Source organism: Galleria mellonella, unplaced genomic scaffold, assembly GCF_026898425.1.
Source record: "Galleria mellonella isolate WM207_F2 unplaced genomic scaffold, CSIRO_AGI_GalMel_v1 utg2134, whole genome shotgun sequence".
NCBI classification, from domain to species: Eukaryota; Metazoa; Arthropoda; class Insecta; order Lepidoptera; family Pyralidae; genus Galleria; species Galleria mellonella.
The window spans coordinates 68009-92409 of record NW_026442040.1 but is presented as its reverse complement, the minus strand read 5'-3'; the positions used below and the strand labels follow the sequence as shown (position 1 = coordinate 92409).

Below are 24401 nucleotides of genomic sequence, written 5' to 3'. Positions count from 1 at the left end.
TTTATCTTTTAATCTTCTAATTTGATGGTTTTGCATAATTAATTTTTTATTTTATTTAAAAAAAAAAAGAAACAAATTAAGTGCCGTTTAATTTCTTAAGGTTTTGCACGATAGTTCTTGTCAGTGCATCAAAAGGAGCTAACACACCAGGCTTGCGAGTGATGATTGTCAAGTCAATCACTACACGTGTCACTTATGTCTACACGTGAAATTTGTATTAAAAATTAACTTACATTTGAATGTTTTATATCAGACATTAACTGTCCATTACTGAACATAATAAGATTTCACATTTCTACAGTATGCATTTTATTTATATACGAGTAGTATTTGTATTCTACATAACATTTTGATTCATAAAAACAAAACCGACTTTCTTAATTCTTACAAATATTTATATAGTCGTTTTTACTTGCTTATATTAAAAACATAGCAATTTATTTATAGCGCGTTGTAATTATAGCAAACGCCATCTAGCGAGATGCAATTGAATTAATCCTGACGTACCGCTTACCAAGAATTTTGTTCGTCATACACAGACCGCCCATTTTGTGCCTGTACTTCATTTGTAGTCCAGCCACCATGCTAAGATAAATATAACGATGTTTTTATACCTTTTTTAAATGAACAATAACAATGCGTTTTTAACTATTTGGTAGAAGAAATAAAAAAGACAAACGATCCGCGGGGTCTTTCTCCTCTAGAGACTTGCACCGCACCGACCCTCTAGTTTTTACATAAAACGGGGATCTCTTGTATGGAAAATAAAGCTACCCTGATGCTTGTATGAACTTTATTAAATATACAGTTGTCAAAACAATTATAAAAATTACATTTTAGGGCTTAAAAACAAATTCTTCTAATTTCACAGCTAGCGCCTTTAGCACAGACTCTGGTGTGTATGGAACATCTTTAATAAAAAAAAAAAAAAAATTGTTATATATTTATATATAAATTACAATATTCCTTTACTACTATAATGTAAAAATGGATAGAATATTTGTTCTTTCATGCAAATATTACAAAATGGATTTCGAAGAAATTTGGGTGATGGATGAAGTTATATTATATTTTAAAATATAATATATTATATATTTATAGGTATAATTCATGCAGGTAAAGCCACAGGATACAGCTAGTATAAAATAAATACAAGTGCTCACGGCTGTAATTCCTTATGGGGTAGTTTGAGATATAGGTTATACACATATAATTTAATATAGCACACAAATTATAACAGACACAGATGTTCATAAAAAGCGAGATAAGAAAAATGATTAAAATAAAAATATTTAAAGCAAAGTACAATTTTTCCTTTTGTGCGTGTGCCATATCAAAACAAAACGGTCACAACTTAGTTTATTGCTTTGCCCTCAAAAGAGCAAAACACTGATATTCTGTTATGGCCAAAGGGAATAAGTATATCGAATTGTTACCGTCATAGTGACCAAAATATTCCCACGTAGCTGTGGGCGAGTGTGGTAGTCGCTGTCTTTCGGATGAATTTGATTTATTTACAGTGTAATGCAACTGACGACTTGATACTCTAGTAGCATACTGCTTTATCTTCTGATAGTCACGGATAGATCCACGCACATTGTAAACATTTATATTTATAGACATCTAAGTTTGTATTGTTCTGAGTATTTTTTTATGTATAATATATATGTATTTACAAATATATATATATATATATATATATATATATATATATATATATATATATTTAAGTATGTATTATGAATTCTAGACAACGGATAGCAGTTGCCTAGAAATCATAATACAAGCTTTGCTTAGTTTGGGACTAGATGATAATGATGTGATTTGTCCATTTATATTATACGTTAATTTAGTATTATTATTTTTGAAATTCCAAAGCATATTTGCATTGGGTCTTATTGTCACTATTTCCAATTTGTTGTAACTATGTGTGCTAATATATAAAATGTGTGTAAATATTGAAAAGTTTAAGTAACAATTAATTTACCTATATTTATCCACTCGTTAGGGTCGTATCCGGACTCCTTTCTTGATTCCATAATACATCTGCGTAAAGCATGTGTCACTCCATATGCAGTACATATGCCCATTTCTCCAACAGCTGCAAATGAGTAAGGCAAATTGATGAGTAATCGAATCTCTAAAGTATGTCTCGATTCTTTACAGTTACTGTAAATGTGGAGGCTTTTAAAAACAAGATAACTTATTTCAATATGCTATTATAAGCTGAGCAGTTACTTTCCTATATAAGTTAAAAAAAACTGACTAGATATTTTTTTAGATCAATAATTATTCTAAAGTTGATTTATGAAAACAACTGTTTTTCAATTCCTATGAAGAATATCACTTAATAGATTTAAAATTAGATTTTAAACAGGAAGTAAAGTTTTTATAACGCTTTGACTAAATAATGTGCTTATTTACTTACTTTTCGATCCCAATACACCTTTATGATTCTTAGAATTATATCGAAATTTCACCCTAAAATCAGCTGGAATATCCAAGGCCAGAGGTACATGGTATGTTAGAGATCTATTACTGAGCTTCTTGCCTGTATGCTCATCATAGACCATTTTCTCAGTCGTGAAGTATCCCAGACCCTGAATGTAACCTCCTTCTAACTGATATAAAAAAGATAAATATTATTAAAAAAGACAAAATTTTATTATTCAGATTTACGTAAATAGTTAATTTTCATACTAACCTGTCCAACATCAATAGTTGGATTAGCGCTTAGCCCTACATCTTCTAAAATATCTGCTCGTAACAATTCATATCGCCCTGTTAGAACATCTAATTGCGTTTCTAGAATTGCTACACCGAATGCACTATAGTTCGATAAGTCTTTTTCCTGATCTGTCATCATATATTTTGCAGTCAAATCAACTAGATCCTCACCAGCCTTCCAAGCGATCTGTTCCCACGTGGGATTTGTCAATTTCTGTTTTACAGGTTCCAGTCGCTTATTAAGTATTTCACAAGCTTTTATTATAGAGTAACATACACTTTCGCTTGTTATACTAGAACCCGAGAATACATTGTTAGCTGCTACAAAAGACATACTCGGTAAAACAGATATATACCGTAATGGGATATTTAATTCATGAGCGCATACTTGAGCTGCTTTGGTGTTAAGACCTTGACCCATTTCTATACCACCCGTGGTGATTGTCACAGTTCCATCTCCTCTGTATATAGACACCATAGCAGAATAATTTCCATAGTATTCAACTGGGAAAATCATAGGACTGATATGGATTGCCTTCTTTATCCAACGATTTGATTTATTGTAATCTTGGATTGACTTCTTTCGTTCATCGTAGTCGGCTTCTTTTTTTAATATGTCTATAAGTTGCGGTAAATCATTGTCTTCTTTTCTCATATTTGTAAGACGAACATCTGTAGCGTCCTTTTGTACACCATATGCAATGTGTTCCATTATATTCTCTATACAAATAATACCTTCTGATGTCCCTATATTAAATGCAAGATTTCTTTAAACTAAATGCTCAAAAGCTATGTAAAAGTATTTATTAGATACTTTTACAATACTATGAAAATATCATAATATCTCACCTGGTGCTCGCATAAAGGTGTTACATGGCAAATCAGTGAACACGGAAGCAAATTTTACGCTCATGTAATCAGAATTGTAGCAATTCGGAAAGCCTCCCGCTGTGTAAGAAATGACTGAATCATTGATGGAGTATCCTTGATCTTGCACGACAGTCGCTTGTAAGTATTGGATTTCCCCGTCGTCATCCACGCCGACCTAAAAATAATATTATTCTAGTAATTAGCTTTATCTAATTATTTTATGATGATAGATGATTTAAAAATACGGGGTATATAACCATATATATCGAAATTCTGTTTTTACTGATATCATATCGAATTTATTGTTTCATAAAAATATATTTATACTTAAAACTATAACAGGTTTCTATACATTTATATACCTCATAATCGCATTGTGTTGGGAATCTTCCACCGACAATGGACATGTTAGTTTGCATTGGTAGTATGAAACGGCACGGTAACGTCAACTTATGGGCCACTAGAGCACACGCTGTGGCCGCCTGCACATTTCTACTAATTTTGCCACCAAATGCGCCCCCACAACGGCGCACTTTCATTAGTATTCTGTAAATTCGATATATTCATTAGAAAATATTTAATAGTAACAAATAATTAAAACATTTTTAAGTTTGAGTAGTAGTATAATGAAACCTTTAAGTTCTGTGAAATAAACTTAATAACTATTTACCAACATTCGCAAGGAGTTTCAATATGATCTCGATTTATGAAACTATATATTTTCTTAAAATCATTGAAATCAGATACTCACTGACTTTCCTTTATATCCAAACATTGTGCTATTGCTATTTGACTTAAATCCATCCATTGCGTAGACTCGTATACTTCAAGTCCATCGTCTACAGGCACCACTACACAAGATATTGGCTCCATGTAATAATGAAATTGTGTTCCTACTTCATATAAGCCTTTTATAGTTTTTGTAACATTACTTCCACGGCCTTTAGGATCAATACTTTCATCGCTTGGCACATATCTTTTGCTATCTTTTTTTGCTCTATCTATTGTCGTAACTGGAGCCTCAAAACTTATATTTTTATATGTTACTTTAACTTTATTCGCCACATTTGCAGCTAGTTCCTGAGATGTAGCAACAACAATGGCCAATGGTTGACCATAATATTTAACATTGCTGCTTACAAGAATCTCCTCGTTCTTACTCTCCAATTGAACTCCTGGGCGTATGAAAGAATTAGCTCCCGGAATATCTTTAGCAGTATATACAGCTAGCACTCCGTCTATTTTCTGAAATTATAATGCGAGAACAAAACAGCTCTTTATTTTTAATATATATAATACCTACTCAGGATAGGACATAATTATTATAAACTCTGAATAAAAGAAATAAATTGTACACTATGACACGAATTTTTCATAACAATTTTTACAAATCAACAGGAAAAATAGTAACGGTAATGCAATTTTATAAAAAAAATATAGTTGATTCTAGTATCAACTAAAAATACCTAAAATATAGTTAAAAACTTTACTTAATCTTACCAAAACATCAGTTGTATCTATAGAATCAATCTGTCCCACGTGTATAGTTGATAATACAAACGCGCCGAATACTTCCAAAGGGAACGGTGGTATGTCGTTTACAAACTGCGCTTCTCCGGAGCTTTGGAGTAATGCTTCTAACTTGGGAAGTGGCTGGTTGAGGGGATACAGCGAAGAATCTGTCTGGAAGTCTTGAGTGCCATGAGAGATGGGGCGTTGGAGCAACTCGCCACCAGATCTGTAGCGAGCATCGACAGTACTCGACGGGGCAATACTCAATGCGAACTAAATATTCCGAAAATATCAATTACTTACTAATATTAATTACAAATATGAAAAATTTTAAAGAAATGCGAAATAACATTAAATTTTTTGTCGTAATAATAGTAAAATATATATTTGTACATTTAATATAATAAATCACCTTGTAAAATAGTCCAATTGCTAATTTTTTTCGGATATCTTTTGAATAAAAATCGTTTTCCTCTGGACATATTTCATCATGTAATTTTTTAATAGCTCCTTGTAATACTTTATTGTCAAAGCAATTTTTATTTCGTAAATAATCTTCGGTATGTTTGGCATAGATAAATTCCGTTGAAATATTACCGAACACAATGGTAGCTTCTTTTATAGTTTTATTATCGCTACTCATGTTTATTAAAAATGCTGCATTTACAATAGCTACAGCGTTTTGATTTCTCGGCATAATCTGCAAATTTATAGATATTATTAGCAATCCAGACGCAATTTTAAATCAGATTTATAAGATATCCGATGTTTTACGTTGCAATGGTGTGAATAGTACTCGTTCTAACCAAAAAATAAACAAATATAAATAATTATATTTATATTTTCATTATGAAAATTCCACAAACAATTCAAATCAAATCAAATCATTTATTGCACGAATATGGGTACATACATTAGTTGAAAAAAAATAATTAAATGTCCATTATTCCATATTCTACCATAACAATTCTATTGGTAACCTCGTATATTGTGAAATGTAAGAAATAAAATGTTAATATGTTGTTGAACATATTATCGTCATATCAGTCTTTAACCCTCTGACCGCGTATTATTTTATCGTTTCATTTTCGCACATCATTTTGTCAACAACACTTTGTTACCAGAGGGAGACTTTGTACAAAAGTCGATTGCTTGGGCACCTTTGTCCCATTCGTGTTTTAACCGTGAAGCAGTTGTGTTTGCATGGCTGTGTTTCGGTTTGAAGGGTGGGATATGGCGTGAATTTACAGGGTACAGACCTGAGTCCTCAGGAATGGCAACGCATGGGGGGTATCATGGGCGAAACAGTATACTCTGTTATGTCCATGGTACTGCTCATGTCTATAGGCGACCGTTACCACTTTCCATCAGATGGGCCGTCAGCTTGTTTGCCATTCTAAGTTGTATAAATAAAAAAAAAATAGTAGTACGAGTATTTAGTCATCTAGCGAGATTCTGAGAAACAATATCAATCTACCAAAACAAAAACCGCGGGATAACAACGTCAATAAACATAAAAAATGCGAGCACGTCGAAATCGCGGGATGCGTAGAATTAAACTAGTAGATACTGCACGCGGAAATCGCGGGATGCCCGGTCAGAGGGTTAACTGTCCACTGCTGAACAAAAGCCTCCCCTTTAGGATGTTTTGCCAGTAATTGCCACGTTTGGCAGGCGGATTGGAAACAGCAGTTAAGCTTTAGAGATGTTTTAAGAGGGACGCTGCTGCCCATGCCTTGACCATAAATTCTCTTATTCGCCTTTTACGACAACCAGGGGAAAGGAAGGGGTGGCTATTCTTTGTCGGGACCGACACGACGGTGATAATAACTACAATTAAAGCTATTTCCTGGAGTATAGATGAGAATAAGCAATAAATTGATCCTACCTTGTAACTTTTAAAAATATTCGATGCACCTAATGGAGGTAATGCTATGGACAGCATCAACACTCCTTGCATATTGTATTTAAGAAAGTGCGTCATGTATAAGTTAGTTCTCTGGCCGCTCGAATTTCCTGGAAATTTAAAGGCAAGCAAGGTATTATAGCAATATTGCCTACTGTAGTTTTTCGATTATTCAAATAATCACAACTATAATCATTGTCAATAATGATCGCACTTACTGACAGTAACCACAGCTCCCACTGCAGATAAAAGCAAGAAAACATCAGACGGAAATGACGGCATGCTGTGTTTCAACATCAAATTACCAGCTAATGATCCAATCTGAAACATAGATATATGATAAATAATAAAAGAAACTTTTTTTTTTCATTTAAGAGTTTACTCTTGTCGGTGCAACTAATTCATGCTTTTGTTCATTCCATTAGTTGCTACTTATGGGATTATAGTGCAGTAGTTTCCCATCTTGCTTTCTGCACCGCAGTTCAAAAGAAACTAATTACTTGATAATGTAAAAAACGATTATTGAATATAAAATTTGAATTTCTGTGTATATGTAATTGTATAGACTTATATGCAGTTTGTAATTTCAGAAAAATCCTATATATTTTCTCAGTTTATCAATTAAAAGGAGCTATTTTTTTTTCTTTAGCATATTTTTAATGTAACTTTTCTATCGCTCACCACCTCATATGGCCGCGGGGAACGCCGCGCTGTTATATAATAAACTAGCAACCCACTCTGGCTTTTTTTATGCAACTTAGAATGACAAACAAGCTGACAGTTATGGAAAGTGGTAATCGTCGCCTGTTGACATGAGCAGTACTATGGACATAACACTGTATACTGTTTCGCCCATGACACCTTCCATGCGTTGCCATTCCTGAGAACTCGGGTGTTATTCCTCTGTACCCTGTAAATTCACTGCCATATCCTAACCTTCAATCTGAAACATAACCATGCAAACACGACTGTTTCACGGTAGAAACATGAATGGGACAGAGGTGTGCAAGCAAACGACTTTTGTACAAAGTCTCCCTCTGATGGCATCGTACGGCTGTTAAATAGGAATAATGTGGTGATTAATAATATTTCTGCCGTATCCGTTTAAAGAGTTTTCAAAACTCTACATTGTTTATATTTTTTTTTTAATCTTAGAATGGTTATAAAAAGCTATTTGTATAATATACAATACTGTCGTTGATTTTTTTTTGTGTCTCTAATGAAGAAACACAATACTATCATATATTATTATGTTTTTTTTTTTCATTAAAAACTGTTCCGTAGTTTAAAAGATCTAAGCGTACTATGTACGTTAACGGCTGGATGCGACTTTGTTTTATACAATGTAGAAATTCTTCTACATCGCAAGGATTTCAATTATAAGTTTTTATCATTGGATTATAGTATCGATTATTACCCATAAAAATATATCTATATTACGGTATAAAAGTGAAATATCTACATTACTCACGTTTCGTACAGGAATATGAGCTATACTCTCAAAATGTTTGGCAAATTCGGACAAATAACTGAAATCATCATTTGAATGGGCTACGTCGTTGAATATTTGCCTACATTCCTCCAAAGATGTGTTGGCACCAATAATTAAATTTTGATCAAACTGATATCCTTTTAGTGATTTCACATTGCTTATGTCTATTAGTACTCGAGGATATTCATAAGTTTCATAAATACCTATAAAAATACAAAGTTTTTTTTTATACAACTTATAATGGCCTACCTGATGAAAAGTGGTAACCGTCGCCTATAGACATGAGCAGTACCATGGACATAACAGAGTATACTGTTTCGTCCATGATACTCCCATGCGTTGCAATTCTGAGGACTCAGATGTTATTCCTCTGTACCCTGTAAATTCACGCCATATCCCACCCTTCAAACCGAAACACAGCCATGCAAACACAACTGCTTCACGGTTGAAACACGAATGGGACAGAGGTACCCAAGCATACGATTTTTATACAAAGTCTCCCTCTGGTAAGTTATGGCATATTAATCCCCTGAAAACTATTTCAAATCAATTTTCATTTTAATTCTGTATCAGTGTCTACTATAAATAATTATTACCTTTCGCGGTATTTCCATCGACAAGTTGATAAGATTCGACTCCGTATTTATTAAATATGTCAAAAATATCTTCTTCATCGAAAACTTTATACATTTTCTCCTTTCCGAAATCTAAAACTATAGTTTTCTCAGTTCTAGGTAAAGAATTCTCTAACAAGCTCCAGTCGCTACTGACGCTGTATGTTGAACATTTTCTTTGGCAATTTCTAAAATTTTTGTCACATATTTTCAAATCTTCTATATCCTTCACTCTCTGACATAATTCGGGGCTAGCGTCAACAGCGTAGGACTTAATGACATCTAATATGGGTCTGTAGCCTGTACATCGGCACGTGTTACTGCCAAAAGATTTTTCCAACTCTGCAGTAGTCAGGTGCTTATCCTGTAAACTTTGTAAATATTTTTCGAAAATAAAAATATTGTTGCTGATTATTAACATCTAAACTGTTAGTACTTCAGATTCAGATGAGCTACCAAAATACTGTATGCTGAGTGCCTAGGAAAAGTGAAATATATATGATATTATCTAAAAATTTCTCCTAAAAGAGAACGATTAGCAAAAATCTATGAGCTTGAGACTCTAAATATTTTATTGTTTTTTAACTACTTTTTTTTTGGAAAGAATATTCAATTACTGTAATACTAGTAGGACTCTCTTAAAAATACACTAATGATTTCGATTTCAAACTGTACACTATTGTATGTACCTACCTAAAAATGCTATGTGATGATGAATGTTTTGCACCTGTATCTACAGTTTGCCGGCTGGTTACTAGTTGACTGCTATTTTTAGGTCATTGCACTGTATATAATTGTGTTTAATTATACACATATATGGCATTTATACATAAAGAGTCATTCGTCTTAATCATGATAATGTCAAAAATATGTATACCATAAAATTAAATAGAACGCTATTTATTTACTCCGCTTGCTATACAAGTGCAAAAATAGAAGCAAGTAAGGCTATATAAATTCCTGATTCATGATATGAAAATAATACCTATATAAATTCATGATCCAGCCCGGGGTACAATAACCGCACTGCGTGGCGTTGAATGCCTTGAACCTGTTCTGTATGTCGGAATACCCATCGTGGCGATTGCCCACACCCTCTATGGTGGTAATGTCCCAGCCGTGACAGGAGAACACCAGAACCAAACACTGAAATTGTTGAAGACAAACCTTTTAGTGTTTGTGAAATATTATAATTATTTATATTGGTTTTTGTATCAACCGTTAATTGTCCACTATCTTATCTTATATTCGCATATGGGGTCAGCTAAGCCATTGCACGTCGACCCTTCGGGATCTTTTGCGCTTCCCCCTGCCTTATACCATCAGAAACTACTCATTACTGAACATAGGTCTCTACCTTTTGGGAATTTTGTCAATAGTTGCCACGCTTGGCAGGCGGTTTGGCAACCGCAGATGATATGGCGTGATGTAGCTAAATAAAGTGAAAGTATGGAATATGTATGTGCAAATTGACGAAAACAGTAATTTTTATAAAGATGGTAGGTGTTATGGCAAACACGCCACCTATATACTGATAGAAAACAATGGCGGACTATCAGTGGAAGGTAAAACGAGGACCATGAAATGCGGTTAGTTTGGCCATCATTACAAATTTACTAAAATGGACAACTAGCTACGGCATTACTATCAATCCCATCCCCCTTGACTATAAGATTTGGATTAGTCGTGATGAGATATACAATCACTATATACAGTGATCATGAACTGAACAACTAATGTGATTTATTTATTTATTTAACTCTTTATTGCACCATAAACAAAAATATATAATGACAAGTGAATAATTCAAGTAAAGTACAGTAACATAAATACAAATTAAAATATACATATAAAGTTACAAAAGGCGGTCTTATCGCTAGGGCAATCTCCTACAGACAACCTTTAGTTAAAAGAAATATATATATATATATATATATATATATATATATATATATATATATATATATATATATATATAATAGTACACATACATACAAAATACGTAAACATACACATATAAATACATACATAGCACACACAAGGAAATATGACAAATCTATTCTATTCTATTCCACTACAGAGGAATGGAAAAGAGTAACTACAGTGAAAGAAAATGTGATTTGACTTGTCCTTTAAACGAAGCCAAGGACTGAGCACACCGTATAGACAGTTTACCGATTCGACTTCACGGTTTTTACTTTAAAACTTGTCTATTCCAACTTTTATTGGTTGAATATATGAACATTCATCATTTCAGTCATTATCTGTCTACTGATGAATTTAGCCCTCCCCCATAGACTACCATAAAGAATGGTCCTGACCCACCTGCATCCACTGACTTACTGCAATGTAATCGTCACTCCATATATCGGTCGGTTATCCTACACTGCTTTTGATTGTATAGGGTCACCACTCAACAATTTTTCTTCCCCATCGGTATGAATCTATATTAACATTGATATGCGTTAATCCTGTTACTCACGAAGATAGGCAAAAACAATAGAATTTCACTGGCCAAGTCTGTTTCAAGGTTTCTTCTCTTGTTAAAAAGGCGAGCCACATATTTTTAATGTAAGTTTAATATTATACTTACAGAATTAACGGAGAAGGTTTCCGTGTTGCCGGTGGTCTCCCTGCGCGCGCGCACCGACACCGAACAGGCGCCGCATCCGCCCTCGTAGCACATGGCCTTCGTTCCGGGCAGCGCCAGTACGTACCGCAAGTACGCGTTCAACGTCATATCGCGGGGAGTTCGCACGTCCACTGAAAATTAAAATCATCTATCATCATCATCATCATTTTAGCCATAAACATCCATGGCTGGACATAAGCCTCCCCCATAGACTGCCATAAAGAACGAACAGCCATCTGCATCCACTGACTCAATGTATTTCAAGTTGCATCCACTGACTCCGATTGCTGCAATGTTGTGTTTGCATGGCTGTGTTTCGGTTTGAAGGTTATGTCACAGAGGAATCCATCTCAGTGGGGGGTCATCCCTCTGTTATGTCCACGCTGCGTTTACTAGTAGCTTGTTTGCGATCTAGCGTCCCACTTGCGTTTAACGCGATCGAATTTCTCTTCCCCATAGGTTGTCGGTTCTTCGAGCTATATGACCAGCCCATTGCCACTTGCTTATCCTTCGGACTATGTCGGTTATTTTGGTTCTTTTCAGATATCCTCGTTTCGGAATCATCTATACTACTTCTACTTCTCTTTACTCCTTGTGGTCCATATGTGGACATAGAATAAGCCACCACTTTTTTTCCCATGGGTATCGTAAGTACTAAAGGAAATGGTCGTGGGATGAGCAGCAGCGTTCCTTTTAAATCATCACCAAAACCTAACTACAGTTGCCAACCTGCCTGCTAAGCGTGGCAACTACTGGCAAAACCTCCTTTATAGGGAAGTTCTATGTTTACAGTGGACAGATAATGGCTAATATGATGACGATATGATGAAGTAACTATAATTATATAGGTATTTCATCAATTGACGGTATAACCATAAATAAACGCAGACGTAAAAAAATTCGAGACCTTTAGAGGTAGTATTTCGTAAAAATTGCGTGACTTACATTTTTTTTAGACACGCAAGCACCTTAAATTAAATATAATTAATTTAAAATATTATATAGAAATAAACAACAAGTTTGACAACTTATGTAGGTAAATCCAGTGACCTACAATCGAGTCAATTTAAGTAATCAGTTAAGTACATGTGACTTAGTCCAAATTTGACCCTTTGTCATGATGTTTATTTTATTCCACTACGACAAAACTGTAGCTTATACTACTACCATTGACAACGAAACTATCTTTTTAAACAAAATGTTCACAAAATGTTCACAGTTTGATCAAAATACCTAACCGTTTAGATTTGTGATGTTGTAAGACTTGTAATTTTATATGAAATGTAGTTTTTGTATGTTTATCTGTCTTGCGATATCATCGCAAAGGGGGAAGTATGTTGAGGTTTTATTTATGTTACTTTTAAAAATAGAACTTATTTATTTTCTTTTCTGTCAGATTTTGTTTATTAGAAAATTTATTATTGTACTACATCTTTACAGTGTCGATCCAAATATGGGATAGTATCCCTAATATGAAATTTCTCTCAAACGAACACACACCCAATAAACAGTGATTGTCTCTCTCTTTCTATCCCTATTCGCCGTGTCACACGCACTGGTCGTTTGATCAAAATACCTAACCGTTTAGATTTGTGATGTTGTAAGACTTGTAATTTTATATGAAATGTAGTTTTTGTATGTTTGTATGTTTGTCTGTCTTGCGTTTTATATCATCGCGAAAAGAATGGAGTTCAGAGCATATGACGGAAGCTATAAAATTAGTAAGAGAGAAAAAAATGGGTTATTTGAGAGCTGCAAAACACTTTGATGTGCCTAGATCTACCTGATCTTGTTTCGATTATGGGAAGGAAAACTGTATGTTGAGGTTTTATTTATGTTACTTTTAAAAATAGAACTTATTATTGTATCTAATTATGGACTATTCCATAATTGGCGTTGATGATTTTGTTAATTATAAATTTTTCTGTTTTATCAGAATGGCGGGTGTCAACAAAATAAAGCGAAAAGAATGGAGTTCAGAGCATATGACGGAAGCTATAAAATTAGTAAGAGAGAAAAAAATGGGTTATTTGAGAGCTGCAAAACACTTTGATGTGCCTAGATCTACCTGATCTTGTTTCGATTATGAAAAACGAATCTTTTCTGTCAATGAATATTTTGTTTATTAGAGTTTTTAAATATCATTATTATTGTACTAGGGGGAAAAATATAATATATCTTTATTCCGTATTTTCTATTTTATTGTTCTATCCAACGAACCTTTCACATACCGAATGAGGTGAAAAAGTAAAACCGTTATTAATACAATACAATATAAGCCCGAAACTCATTTGGCAGGTGTGAATAAGTTCTAATCAATTATACGTTTGAATTAATTAGTTTGAAATGAATGTAGTTACAAGTAAGTGTGATGTATTTGGATTGCATTATTTTCATTTAATTACCCTTTATTATCACTTTAAATACGAAATTACAAAACATTCATAAATATTTCTTATTAGAATTAATGGAAAAACATATCTAATTCAATTCAAATAAGGTTTATAACATTCACAAATTAATTACCCTTTATTATCACTTTAAATACGAAATTACAAAACATTCATAAATATTTCTTACTAGAAAATAATGGGGAAACATGGATCAAGGTTTATAACATTTAACCGTACGTACGTAAAAGTACGTGAATACTTGCTAATTTTGAAACTTCAATTCCATAAAGATAAATCCAGAGTTGTCACATACACAGGTTTATAAAATGCGCACACTGTTGTAACAATTTTCTTATCTCGTTTTTGTAATTGCTTTGCCAGTCTGTCAGTACATAGTATATTATACTACATCTACGAGTCAATATAGAAATACATCTATACAATATAATTTAACCCAAGATATTTTTTAAAGCTGTCTTTTTTTATATCACGAAGGTGGCAAACAAGCATACAGCCTGTCTGATGGTAAACAGTAACTGTAGCCTATGGACGACTGTAACACTAGAGGTGTCACGTGCGCGTTGTCGACTTAAAGATCGTCACTATACACGTGACACTATTCAGTAATGTAAACCTTAGGTTTATACAGTCAACCTTAATAAACTTTTTTTGAGGGACCCCAAAATGTAGTCTCTAAAAAAACCAGTTTATTATCAAATATAATGTTTACTCTACTCGACAATAGATGGCATAAAATAATAATAAAATTGAAAACGCTTCTCTGATAAGATTTTTGTATCTATGAAAAATACAACATTCGACGATTACTTCGAAACTCGCATAGAATTACGTGTTCGAAACATAAAATGTATCATGTAAAAATGTATAATTACATTCAAATTTTAGGCTTCTATGTATAATTGGCATAATTCACATGCAAAAAAATTAATAAACATGTAACTAGATACATATTACTATTAACCTGTCATTTTAAAACGGAAAACCATAATTAATTATTATTATGATTTACGTTTATGGATATTCGTAATTATTTGCTACATTGTAACACATTGTAATAATGCCGCCACTAATCTGGACATTATAGTGAACGTGGGGGGGGGGGGGGGGGGGGGTAAGAGATATTTTAATAATGAAATTTTTTTATACAACTTAGAATGGCAAACAATCTGACGGCCCACCTGATGGAAAGTGGTAACTGTCGCCTTTAGACATGAGCAGTACCATGGACATAACAGCGTATACTGTTTCGCCCATGATACTCCCATGCGTTTCCATTCCTGGAGACTCAGGTGTTATTCCTCTGTACCCAATAAATTCACGCCATATTCTACCCTTCAAACCGAAACACAGCTATGCAAACACAACTGCTTCACGGTTGAAACATGAATGGGATAGAGGTACCCAAGCAATCGACTTTTGTACGAACTAACTGACCCATGACTAGCAATATACTTTAACAGGTCGACCTCCACGCGATTCCCGCTGGAAAACATCGTGATTAATCTTTGACGAATTAATCACGATGGGCCAACTGATATGCTTCATCCTCACTGGTGCCCCGCCAGCGTATATCGATAGCGCAGGCGAGGTTTCCATTTTCATGTATTAAAAAAAACACACACATTGTAGTACAGTTGAATCATACTTTTATTTTTCGCTTTTTTTTTAAATGTAAATATTTGCATGTCTACATCGCTTAAGACAATTAAACAGGTGCTAAAATAGTATTACACGTGGCTTTTGTAATCATTATAAGACTGTTTTATGCAAATGAGAAATTAGTTTATTTCAGTTTTTAACAGTAATCGTTGTATTTTATATTAACTTTTTCCCGTGTCCATATACGCGTTATCTTTAAAAGTAAGTAATAAAACATATATCACATTTTAAATTCAGCTATCACGAACACAACTGCGAAAACCGTATCCAATTCGGTGCAGTAGATTTTACATGATGACAGAAAACATACACAGAGACAGAAATTAAAAAAAAATAATGTATCTGCTTCTATTCATTATCGTCACCATATCACCCTTAAATTGTCCATAGCTAAATATAAGCCTCCCTCTTAGGGGGTTTTCAATTATATATTTATATTTAATTTTTCTACTCGCATTTCAGAGTAGGACCTCTAATCCCATATCTTTCGCACTTATTTAATAATATTGTATGATTTAGATTGTCAAAGGCCTTAGTCATGTCAAAAAATATTCCTGTTACTCTCTTTTTATTGTCAATATAATGTGTCAAATTCCGAATAACAGAAAATGCAGCTAATGTTTTGCCAGTAGTTGCCACGCTTGGCAGGCGAATTGGCAACCGCAGTTAGGCATTAGAGATGTTTTATGAGGGTACGCTGCTGCTCATCCCTCGCCCTCCTTTAGTCGCCTCTTACGACACCCACGGGAAGGGAAGGGATGGCCTATTCTATGTCGGGACCATATGGCCACTATTGATATTCTGTTTCTATTACTCTTATTTAAACCCATCATATCAATTTTAACCGATTTCACAAAAGCAACCACAGTTAGGCCTTGATAATATTTTAAGAAGGACGCTGCTGTCCATCCCTCGACCTTTAAGTTCCCTTAGTCGCCTTTTACGACACCCACGGGATAGGAAGGGGTAGCTTGTCACCTCTTACGATACTTATGGTAAAAAAAGAGTTGGCTCATTCTATGCCGGGGCTACACGGAAATTTATTTATTTACACTTTATTGAACCATTTATAAATGTAATTAATACAGTAAATTTTAATGAGAAGTGATACAAAAGGTGGTCTTATCACTTTAGTGGTTTAATGTTTAAATAAAAATAACTGGTTTTGCCACTACTGAAGTCGACTTATCACATTTTTAAATTATTCTTAAATAAAATTCAGTAAAATAGTAACTCGACGGTTTCTATATATAACAACCATTATCAAATTACAAGTTTTTTTTTTTCTAAAATAGTAGCTTCTATCCGCGACTTTATCCGGGACCGGAATATTTATTTATACTTTATTGTAAACACTAAGAATATTATAAAAATAAGACAGAGGTAACAAATATATATATATATATATATATATATATATATATATATATATATATATATATAGACGAAATTAACTCTAAAAGAGATATCTTCCAGCAAATCCTATGTGGAAAGGAGCATCAATGTGAGCGGTTACAGCGATGTACAATATTGTCAGTAAAAGTAAAAGATTGTTAGTAATTAGGTTTTACAGGCCCATTGTCAGCAATACACACTATCAGGTCGACCTCCACGCGGTTCCTCCTGGAAAACAAAACGGTTACTTTTTTTTAAATGGGTCATTTTGGTCCAACTGACCTGCTTTCATCCTCACCTATCATCCTTCACTGGTACCCCGCCAGTGTGTATCGATAACGCAGGCGGGGTTACCATTCCATTTTCACCCATAAAAAAAAAATAAACAGTTTTCATTCTCGCCTATTATCTCTTATTAGTTCCCCGCTAGCCTATACAGATGGCGCAGGCAGAGTTACCATTCCATTGTTACCCTTTAAAAAAAATGTGCTATGCTATATATGCTTTGGATGTGCTTTTAAACAATTAAATAAACATTAAAAGTTTAAATAAGATAATGCAATAAAAATGTGAAAAATGTCCTTCGTATTAACTACGTCTGATTGAACTGAATTTTAGTCAATATGTATACAACTGCACAATTCTCTTTTATTCAATAATATTGCGTAGTAAGTATTATAAATCTGCTCAAAATTTATCTCCGTTCTCTTTGCTAATTTATATTTTTTTCATTTAAATAGACAAATAAAATATATAAAATAAATTTTTATTCTAATAAACTTAATTGTAAGTATTTTTTAAGAGTATTTTTTTATTAATCTATCACCTATTTAGAATGCAATTTTAGCTGAGAAGAACGGATATGCAACTCAGCCGTTGCTTTTTTAAATAAAAGCAGTTTAAAACAGAAAGGAAAATAATCACAATATATAATAAAAAAAAAAAAAACAGTGTTACATTTACAATATTAGTTACAATTTGTACAAAAGTCGATTTCTTGGGTACCTCTGTCCCATTCATGTTTCAACCGTAAATATATATATATATATATATATATATTTAGTATCTTGCCTACCTCCATATATCTATCTATTTATAAAAACCTTAAACCATTGACCATAGACATGCGTGTAATTTGAAAGAACTACAATCATTCCATAATAAGCTTATTTATATCTATGTGTGTAGATACATAATACGAGTATGTACATACGTAATCATTGTTGATATAATGCATGAGACAAGACAATCACGGTAATAGAAGCGCTGACATGACACGGTCATGATAGCTATTGTATTTGGACATACTATTTTTGAGGGTTCCGCATCTCAAAAGGTAAATTAATGAAGTTGATTGTTTTTTGTGGTACACATTTTTTTATATATATTTCCAAGGATTATGAAATGGAACCTAAAAAACCCGTCAGAAACCGGTCGCGTGTCTAAATAAATTAATTATGTAGCGATACAGGTCAGATACATTTTTTGCGCAGCAAAATTTTAAAATATATTACTAAAAGTTTTTGTTACTTATAAGTAGGGGAGACCTAGGAGAGTTGAAATAGAAAATAAGAAACGGAACTTTACGCGATAATTTAGGTAAATTATGATTATAATTTACTTGATTTTCTATAAAGTTCCAAAAATATTAATATGTTGTTATGGGTGATAACAATTTTTTATTGGGTGTCTTATTATTGGGTCTTATTATTAAAAAAAAAAAATACAAGAGTTGCCCTCTTGTATTTTTTTTTAATTATTGTGTGATCTCTCTTGTCTGTGGCCCCTTTTTAGAAAAGTATTCTATAATTCTACATGAATATTTTTTTTTAAATGAGGCCACAGATAAATAGTAAAATTATATAGATAGAATAAGTGTTAAATAAAAAATAAATGAGATTTTTCTTCTACCCACACATTCGACAAATTGTGTTCTTATGAGTTGAAGCGAAGAAGGACTACACAAGTCTATTTATAACCCACAGCTGGTGTAATTTGATCGAAATTTCTAAATAATTCAGGTAAGTTATCATAGTTTACCTAATGACCGCGTTAATTCCCGTCTCTTATAAACCATAAAACATGCAGTGCGAAAGTCGAAAGGTTAAGGTTATACAAACTATAACTATTCAGTGCATTAACAAATAATACGAGGCCAGCTGAAACAACCTGTTTAAATAGTTCTCGGAGCACGAATGTTCAAGCATTTAAATATAGGTAATAATAATATTTAACTATATTTAAATATCATTCGTCTGGAAATAGTACATATAAGTATATATAATTATATATCAAGCACCTATAAAAATTTGACTTTGGGTTTTATTTTTTATTTTGACTAATGTTATAGGCGTCCATAAGCTACGGTATTCCCGTTTACCATCGTTATTATCGGCAAACAAGCATACGGCCGACGGACCGCAAATGTTTCCACATTCCTAGGTCTCCTCTGTACATGTTTAATTATAGTAAAATAATATGCTAGAGCTAATATGGTATCAAACCGGTTAAGTGTCTAATTAATAATATTATCTTCCAATAAAAATAGTGGAACTACAAGACATTTGAAATCATTAGTAATTTTACGCGAAAATTAATTCGAAGCTAGAATCTTGCAGGTAGTAATTATCATATATATATATATATATATATATATATATATATATATATATATATATATATATATATATATATATATAACATATGATGACGTGCATATACTAACCTGATACCTGATGGTAATTGGGGACCGACCTTTATAGATATTTATGGTTTATCAAAAATGGCGTAAAGAGGTTTCTTCAGAGTCGACAACACGCACGTTATAATAAGTATTCATATGTTAACGCATAGTCAGTTATATTATCTGTGATTACGGTAACCGCTTACCATCAAGTGGGCCGTATGCTTGTTTGCCACCTCGGGGGTATAAAAAAAGATGAACTATAATATAGTATGTATGTTTGTTTTGACATTACGCAAAAACAACTGCGCAAAATGCACTATCCAGAATTGGTTTGTTTAATTGGTATGCTTTTTTGTCACATAAGAAACCCATGAATTACTTCTAAATTAATAAAATATTTTTTTATTAACCTTTAATTGCTCTTATTAAGACCTCTCTAATCCATTATTTTTATTAATCGTTGCTTAATTGCAGACATAGTTCAGTTATCATTTTATTGTAATACTAGTTGTATCCTGCGGCTTTGCTTGCATGAATCGGTATATAAAGTATCATTTACTAAATGAGGATATAACCGTGCACCAAATTTTATTTGAATCTGTTTAATAACTTCTACGTTAAAGAATAGCAAATATCCATTTATCCGTCCTATAAGGATAAAAGAAAGAACTTTGCGTTTGTAATGTTATGCGTATTTCACCTAAACAAATAGAATACATAATGAAATACAGCTTAGTGATCAACTGTATGCAAATATTTGTTTATACACAATACATATATTAAGTAAGTACGTAGCTAATTCATGACTTAAAGTATGTTCATAATGCGGAAAGAATAAGAATGAACTAAGCCGTATAGAATATGCAATTAATAAAAAAAATTTAAAATAGATATTTATTTAGATATTTGGAAATATATCACATAATTTATTTATTTATTTATCACTTATAAACAATTAAGAACTACTACCTGTAATTTGCAGAACATTCTAATAATATTATTTGTGGGAGCTAGTGCCTGTACTAGGTTTAAGACCTGTATTACAAGTCACAAGGACTCTTACCTCGAATAATACAAATTATACAGATTAGAAAAAACTTTTACAATAAAAGGTGATGTGATGTGATGTAAGTAAAAATAAAAATAGTAAAAAGGTAGTACCTAAAAAAATCTAAATACAGTGCGTATACAAAATAAATAGCTTATGATATATATATATAACTATGACATATTAATGTAAATAAAAAATAAACTTTGACCCAGTATGCTACCCTGAGGAACTCCATAAGTAACAGGTTGTTAGGAACTAGTAAGAGTATCAATTTTTCCACATTGAGAATGACCCATAAGGTTTTAATAAGGATCTAAATAAGGACAGATGATAAAGACAGATACACATTTTATAAATTTTTCGTTTATCGACTAACAAAGTTATAGAAACAGTCAAATGCTCTAGCCAGGTCAACATATATCGCTAAACATTTTTTATTATTATCAAGATCTGCAACCACATAATTAACCACTTCATGCATGGCATCACTGGAAGAAATATTTTTTCTAAAACCTATACACTAACATTAACCTTATTGATAGTTTGGTGAACATATACTAATACACCATTGTTTTGATTATAATTTTTTGTTGCATTAAGTTAGTTATATCCATTTATATTTGGAATACATGGATTACACGAGAGTCAACACTCGGTGAGTGCTATGATATTACAGGAAATATTAATTCTGGATAGAAATATATAAAATAACAATATATTAGCTTTAACACTACGAATATTCTGAGTCAAAATTGTCAGAGTTCTGAGACAAATTTCCGGTTCACAAATATGAGTCTTACTAAAGGTCATCTCATCAATATTTAGCAACAAGCTATTTACGCACGCTATTTATGTAGAAATTTGATTTGTTACATAATATTGGTGTGAAAATATGTAGGAATGATTTATAGTAGATAACAAATTAAAGTTTATATAAGTAGTTTATGAGAAATGTAAATATTTTAATGCACCTTATAAAATGAGTTATTAATTAAAATTCAAATTACAAAAGAAGAAAAAACCAAAACGAAAAAAAAATCTAAATTTAGCTATAGCTTAAGCTAGATTTCGCAATTGTTCTTCATTTTGAACTTCTAGTTGTCTGATACGTTGTTCATATGAATGGGATGTAAGTTTCCAAATGTTCAATTTTTAACTTGGTTTTCCGATAAAGAGCATATTATAGTTTTCTATCTCAGCGTTTGCTTTCTGGACATCCGAAATTTGACGATTTACTTCTTATAACAATGATTGTATACTATCCAATTTAGAGTTTTGATCGGTTTTCCAATCATACAGCATGCTCATTAGTCTTCCTTCAAATTCAACAAATCTATTTGAGTCATCGTTGTCGTGCAGCCTTTTCATACGAATAGTTTTCGGGCCTATATTTAAATTCAATTCAGAATCTGAGCCACATGACATAAAATCATTTGGAGGGGTGCGTGGCATATTATCAACTTAATCTTGTAGTTTATTACAACAAAGGTAGTAATATTTTAACAAAAAAAATAAAAAAGAAGTTGTATGTAATCTTGATTCTGTGGCTGCGACCAACTGAGTAGTAGTTTTCAGTGTGAGCAACGAGAGATAGTGTGATCACGCAATGAGCCATCAAACCAGCAGCGCACACAAATTGAGTGATGACGATCTATATGTATTAACACCAATGCAGTTGGGTAGCATATCTAGTGAATTATTCACTTGGTTGTCATTCATGAAGGACACGTATGATTATTGTCACGACACATTTTATTTTATATTTTATTTTTAACTGTTTACAGGTTTTGATAAAATTTATACGTGGTATACGATAAAAACACCATATTCTTTAATGTGATGTACAAATTTTATTACGGTAAACCTACATATATTACAACCACTTTTAGATTTTAGTGTTACAGCGCATAATAAACACAACTTATTACAACGGCGTTCAGAGGTTAGATTTAATAAGAAAAAATAATAAAAAAATAGATAAGTAGTAGTATCAATTTATCTATGTAAAATAAAAGTCTGTGGTAAATACTCGTAATATAAGATTATTTAGGACCTTTTTTTTTCCTTTTTAAATGTTTTTTTTTCTCTACAAAAGAAACAATTATGTACTATGTAAATATTTTTTTTAAGCCACGAGGTGGCAAACTAGCACACAGCCATTCTGATGGTAAATGGTCCCTGTTGCCCGTGGACGCTTGCAACACTAGGGGTGTCACGTGCGCGTTGCCGACCCTGAAGTAATCTTAATGTAACCTTTTTTGGAGAACCCCATATTGTAGTCTTTAGGGAAAACCTAGGCAGGGAGCCTATTTCATAGCCTGAACGTTTATGGCAGAAAATTTTTGACAAAAATTCTGTATCCGCACTGTATGTGACCTCAGACTTAAGCGTGTGTATGTTATACAAGCGGTAGAACATATAAAGAGTGATAAGGTCTCGCCTTAAACTTAAGAGTTCGATACCGCATGTTAGCTTGGGATCATCAACAATTCTCATAGCTCGTCTCTCATAAACTGAGTGAAGAGGACTAAGCTGGTATCCAAGTGCTCAGACCCACAGATGAGAGCAGTACTCCATGCAGGGCCGGACTTGCGACTTGTACAACAATAGTTTTTGTCTCGGCGTGAAGTACCGTTTCGCTCTATTGAACACCCTGAGCTTTTGAACGTCTTTTTGGACGCCAGTTTGACCTTATCTTTTAGATGCGCTCGAAACTCTACAGTGATGGAGATGTCGACACCGAGAATCCTAATACTTTTGGAGAATGAATTATAAAGATTTTATATACATGTAAATATATATATACAATGAAACGAACTGTAGTCATAAAAATGTTCCATTCAAGCAACTATTACTGTTATTGACTGTAAAAAAATTATCCAATTTAGTGTAGAATAACTAAGATATTGAGTAAGATAAAAATACGCTAATTGAGAATTTATTCTTTTTGTAGTCGATTGAAAATAAAAAAAAAAGAAATATTTAAATAAAATACTATATACCTGAAATATCTTGTTAAATTAAAACCGAATATAGTTTAATTTTTTTAATATTTAATGAATGAGAATATTTGTTATAAAATATTTTTTTTTCATAAATATTATTAAAAAAATCATATTCCAATAATTTATTGAGTGATTGGAAAATTTCGAAGAAAACACAAAAAATATATAAAAAAAAATAATAAAAAAATCAAAATATTTAATAAAAAAAATTTCAAAATATTTTGAATTTTCTATGTATGTATTATTAAGAATTTAGTCCGTTCAATATATAATAACACCATAACTACAATACCTGAACATTTTTTTCCGTTCACCGTAAACTCAATACACGTCATGTTTCTCACAATACTTTGACTGAATCATTTAGCAATTATCTTGTGGGGTTTCTTATATAAGGCACTTGCGAATATACTACAGTAGTTGTACAGTCAGCATCTT

The 24401-nt window shown here is 32.5% G+C and overlaps 1 protein-coding gene across 1 annotated transcript; it reads right to left on the bottom strand.

Annotated features, from left to right (window-relative positions):
• Positions 1-776: 776 nt before the first annotated feature.
• LOC113513917 (uncharacterized) lies at positions 777-24322 on the bottom strand. The gene is made up of 16 exons (XM_052894579.1): positions 24256-24322; positions 11715-11884; positions 10107-10267; positions 9104-9492; positions 8487-8710; positions 7234-7336; positions 6998-7125; positions 5522-5809; positions 5098-5382; positions 4349-4842; positions 3960-4143; positions 3577-3772; positions 2705-3474; positions 2429-2621; positions 1988-2101; positions 777-910 (listed from the first exon to the last, which is right to left on the bottom strand). The coding sequence occupies exons 1-16, from the start codon at positions 24296-24298 to the stop codon at positions 837-839; spliced, it is 3816 nt and encodes a 1271-aa protein (XP_052750539.1). The 5' UTR covers positions 24299-24322; the 3' UTR covers positions 777-836.
• Between the last annotated feature and the right edge of the window lie 79 nt (positions 24323-24401).

What these genes read in the sequence shown, in the direction of transcription:
- LOC113513917 (XM_052894579.1), bottom strand. Translation starts at nt 24,298, where the DNA reads ATGACGTGTATTGAGTTTACGGTGAACGGAAAAAAATGTTCAG. An exon ending in ATATTTTTAAAAGTTACAAG is followed by an intron (nt 5,810 to 6,997) that starts GTAGGATCAATT and finishes ATAAATTTGCAG; the next exon opens with ATTATGCCGAGAAATCAAAA. An exon ending in CAACACAATGCGATTATGAG is followed by an intron (nt 3,773 to 3,959) that starts GTATATAAATGT and finishes TATTATTTTTAG; the next exon opens with GTCGGCGTGGATGACGACGG.